The sequence below is a fragment of the Dipodomys merriami genome, unplaced genomic scaffold (genome assembly GCF_024711535.1).
Source record: "Dipodomys merriami isolate MVZ:Mamm:240054 unplaced genomic scaffold, mDipMer1.0.p SCAF_4, whole genome shotgun sequence".
Taxonomy (NCBI): Eukaryota; Metazoa; Chordata; class Mammalia; order Rodentia; family Heteromyidae; genus Dipodomys; species Dipodomys merriami.
The window spans coordinates 94525196-94529042 of record NW_027205603.1 but is presented as its reverse complement, the minus strand read 5'-3'; the positions used below and the strand labels follow the sequence as shown (position 1 = coordinate 94529042).

Sequence of the window (3847 nt, the reverse complement as noted above, 5' to 3'; positions counted from 1 at the left end):
TGAGTCTTGAACTCAGGGCCCGGACAGTGTCCCTGAACTTTTACTTTAAAGGCGAGCGCTCTCCCACTTTGAATCACAGCGCCACATCCGGTTTTCTGGAGATAAGAATCTCAGGCACTTTCCTGCCCAGGCTGGCTTCAAGCCGAGATCCTCAGCTCTCAGCCTCTGAGTAGCTGGGCTGACGGGCGTGAGCGACCGGCACCCATCAAGAAGGGGTTTTTCTGTGGCTGCCACCCCATTTCCCTGCCAGTGGCATTTGTTCCCAAGGACACTGAGCGGTCAGTGCTCCCTGGATGAAAGTCCCTAGCGGGGGGGTGGGAGGGGATGACGGACAGGGATGGTCAGCACGGAGGGGACGCTGAGCAGGGACAAGGTCATCCTAGAGGTGTTTACCTCTGGACCACACCCCCAGCAGTGACACATGCGGGAGTCAGGAGTGCGGGAGGGACCTGACGCTCCGCCCGCCAGCACCGCCACGCAGCCCTTATAAAGGCAGCCAGCTGCTGCCCCACCAGGCCTGTGCTGCCGGCCCCTGCCCCACCATGAGGACCCGTTGGCTGTGGCTGCTGCCTCTGCTCCTGCTGGCCTGGCCAGGTGAGTCCTCCTCTCCAAAGCCGAGCTGACCGGGCTCAGCCTCAGAATTAGGGGGAGCCGGGACACGGGAGTAGACTGGGCTGGGGGTTCTGCAATCACCTTCCCTGGGCACCTCCACCCGCTCTTCTGACTCATTTGGACACACCGCTGGGCTGCTGTCCAGTGGGCTCACCGTCTGTGTGCTGGGAGGGCCTGCTGCCCTCCCACAGCCAGGGCCCCTGGCTGCTCAGAGCCTTGCTCTGCCATCCTGGATGTGGAACGTGCCAGGTGATTTCTGGTGCCTTGGCGTGCCTGTGGAAAGGCTGTCAACTTGGGCTTTGCAAAAGGCAGGGCCCAGCCCATGCAGTCGGGCCGTCGGCAGCTGGGGCTGGCCCAGGGCCGGTCCCTGAGGCCAGCTGTGCTCCCCAGCCCAGGCCCTGAGGTGTCACCAGTGCTCGGCCACTCATGACTGCCTCCAGCCCACAGCGTGCCAAGCCAACACCCACTACTGCCTGACCACCTGGAACAGTGAGTACCACCTGTCCCAGGAGGGAGGGCAGTGGGGGGAGGGGGGAGCGTCCCAGGAGGGAAGGCAGTGGGGGGAGGGGGGAGCGTCCCAGGAGGGAGGGCAGTGGGGGGAAGGGAGGAGCAGCATCCCAGGAGGGAGGGCAGTGGGGGGAAGGGGGGACAGCATCGCAGGAGGGAGGGCAGTGGGGGGAAGGGAGGAGCAGCATCGCAGGAGGGAGGGCAGTGGGGGGAAGGGGGGACAGCATCGCAGGAGGGAGGGCAGTGTGCAGGGGGCCGCATCCTAGGAGGGGGAGCAGTGGAGCCTCAGTGGGGCAGGTGGAGGGTACAGCTTCAGACACAAGGTGCTGGTGCCCTGCTCCTCCTCCAAAGTAAGAGGGACAGACGCTTCCTTCCCAAGGCCCTGGGGAGGCTGGACAGGGCCTTCCAAAGGAGCACTGTACGGGAGCTGCTCCACACAGAGTGGGCATGTCCTGCCCCTGCTTCTACCCAGCCCTGACCCTGCTCATACTGAGCCCTGACCCTGCTCACACGGAGCCCTGACCCTGCTCACACTGAGCCCTGACCCTGCTCACACGGAGCCCTGACCCTGCTCACACGGAGCCCTGACCCTGCTCACATGGAGCCCTGACCCTGCTCACACGGAGCCCTGACCCTGCTCACACGGAGCCCTGACCCTGATCACACCGAGTCCTGACCCTGCTCCCTGATCACACCGAGTCCTGACCCTGCTCACACTGAGCCCTGACCCTGCTCACACTGAGCCCTGACCCTGCTCACACTGAGCCCTGACCCTGCTCACACAGAGCCCTGACCCTGCTCACACTGAACCCTGACCCTGCTCACACTGAGCCCTGACCCTGCTCACACTGAGCCCTGACCCTGCTCACACTGAGCCCTGACCCTGCTCACACTGAGCCCTGATCTACTGGCCTCTCGTGGCGCCCGTGTGGACGGGGGAGGGGAGGGTGCCGAGGCAGGGCGGACCTGGGTGGCTGAAGGCAGCAGGAGTGGATGGAACAGCTCTGGGTAAACCGTCCTCTGCTCTATGTTTCCAGGTCCCCCAGGCCAGAGAACGAACATCATAAAAGCTTGTGCTTATACCTGCCCCGGCTTCCAGGAGAGCCTGGCCTACTCCAGGGCTTCCTGCTGCAACACAGACCTCTGCAACAGCGCCCCGCACGCCCGCGTCAGCTGGGGGCTACTGGCCCTCAGCCTCTGGTGCGTCTGCCTCAGCAGGTAGCGGTGGGCTCGGTGCTGGCATGCTCATGAGCTGCAGACGCAGGAGTCCGGGGCCCGGCCCGCTGTGTGACTCCGGGCTTTGTGGCCTTGCGCGAGGCACTGTCCATAGAGTACAGAGCTGGAGACCCCTCTGCTGCGGCTCCTGCTGCCATTCAGGGTGCTGCACGCGACCACCGCTCCAGCACGCCGGCCTCCGCCCTCACTGGCTCCAGGTGCTGGTGCTCCTGGGTCGCAGCAGCCATAAACCTACTAATGAGCTGAGCCTGAAGCAGGAGCCTTTGGGAGCCCAAGCACTTATTCTGGGCCTCAGGTTTTACACATCCCAGGGCTCCACCCTGCCTCCCACCAGCCTCCGAGGTCCTGGGCCTGCGTGCTGCCGCCTCACCATGGCCGGTGGGTCCTGCTGCCACCACGCCCAGCACTCAAGCATGCTGCTCTACACGGGCCACAGACCAGAGGCAAAGGAGCAGCAGAGGGCACCCGGCCAGTGAGAGCCACCACGGGCCGGCCCACGTGTGTCCTGTGGCTCCGCACTGGGGGCTCTGGAGCAGGTGCATGTGATGTCAGGATGCAGCACACCCCGCCCCGGCTCTGGCCTGGGCGTCCTCACCCGAGATGGAAGACACCAAGCCCTACCCAAGCTCCAGTTCTTATGACCCCAGTCCGCTCTAAAGCCAAGAGCACTCAGGGCTGGAGGATCCGGGGCCAGGCTTCATCCGGCTGTGTGGTGGCTTCAAAGTTGAGCCTGAGGCTCTGCCCTCCCCCACAACCCCCCGCCCCTGCTGCCGGCCAGGTGGATGCTCCCCCCCACCTGCTGGCCAGGTGGATGCCCCCCCCCCGCTGGCCAGGTGGATGCCCCCCTCCCCCGCTGGCCAGGTGGATACCCCTCCCCCCCTCCCTGGCCAGGTGGATGCTGGGCTGGCTGTCAAGCCTAATGAACTGTGTGCATCATCCATTAAAGGGCAGCTGCCTCCTAGAAGTGTGTGTGTGACTGCGTCTCTCCTCAGCGTCTAGGGCTGATCGTGCCTTCAGCTCACCCCCGAAGCTCTGTACCTCCTGCTCACCCTGGAGCCCCGACAGGCAGGTTTCCATGGGAGACACTGGAGCACTTCCCATCTGCCAGCCACCCCCCCCCCCCGTGCCCACTTTCCCCGGCCCCGGGCCAGGTTGGGGCCCCCTCTGACCCTGAGTACTTACGGGAGACACTTCACCCCGGCTGGGACCCTCACTCCAGCTATTGAAGGCCCAGACCCGGGACTAGAGGAGCAGCCTGAGCAACCTCCGGGGCCCAGCACACATGGGCCTGCCTGGATCTGAGCAAGTGAGCTCCCCGCTCAGCCCTTCTGCTGAGATGCACGCAGAGAGCGTCTTTGGTCATGTGGCTGGGTTGGCCCGGCACCTGTCCATGCCCAGCGGCGCGGCAAGAGTCCCGCGTGTGCTGTGGGAAGGGGAGAAGAGGCGTCCACTCGCACAGCTGCCCCGTCAGCACATCTCTGGGGGGCAGCCG

General features: G+C 65.0%; 1 protein-coding gene across 1 annotated transcript; it reads left to right on the top strand.

The window, feature by feature from the left end:
- The first annotated feature begins 520 nt into the window (after positions 1-520).
- On the top strand, positions 521-3308 carry LOC138806047 (lymphocyte antigen 6D-like). The gene is made up of 3 exons (XM_069991517.1): positions 521-594; positions 1003-1101; positions 2157-3308. Exons 1-3 carry the CDS (start codon positions 543-545, stop codon positions 2339-2341), a joined length of 336 nt encoding a protein of 111 aa, XP_069847618.1. The 5' UTR covers positions 521-542; the 3' UTR covers positions 2342-3308.
- Positions 3309-3847: the final 539 nt, after the last annotated feature.

What these genes read in the sequence shown, in the direction of transcription:
- LOC138806047 (XM_069991517.1), top strand. Translation starts at nt 543, where the DNA reads ATGAGGACCCGTTGGCTGTGGCTGCTGCCTCTGCTCCTGCTGGCCTGG. An exon ending in GCTCCTGCTGGCCTGGCCAG is followed by an intron (nt 595 to 1,002) that starts GTGAGTCCTCCT and finishes TGTGCTCCCCAG; the next exon opens with CCCAGGCCCTGAGGTGTCAC. An exon ending in CTGCCTGACCACCTGGAACA is followed by an intron (nt 1,102 to 2,156) that starts GTGAGTACCACC and finishes CTATGTTTCCAG; the next exon opens with GTCCCCCAGGCCAGAGAACG.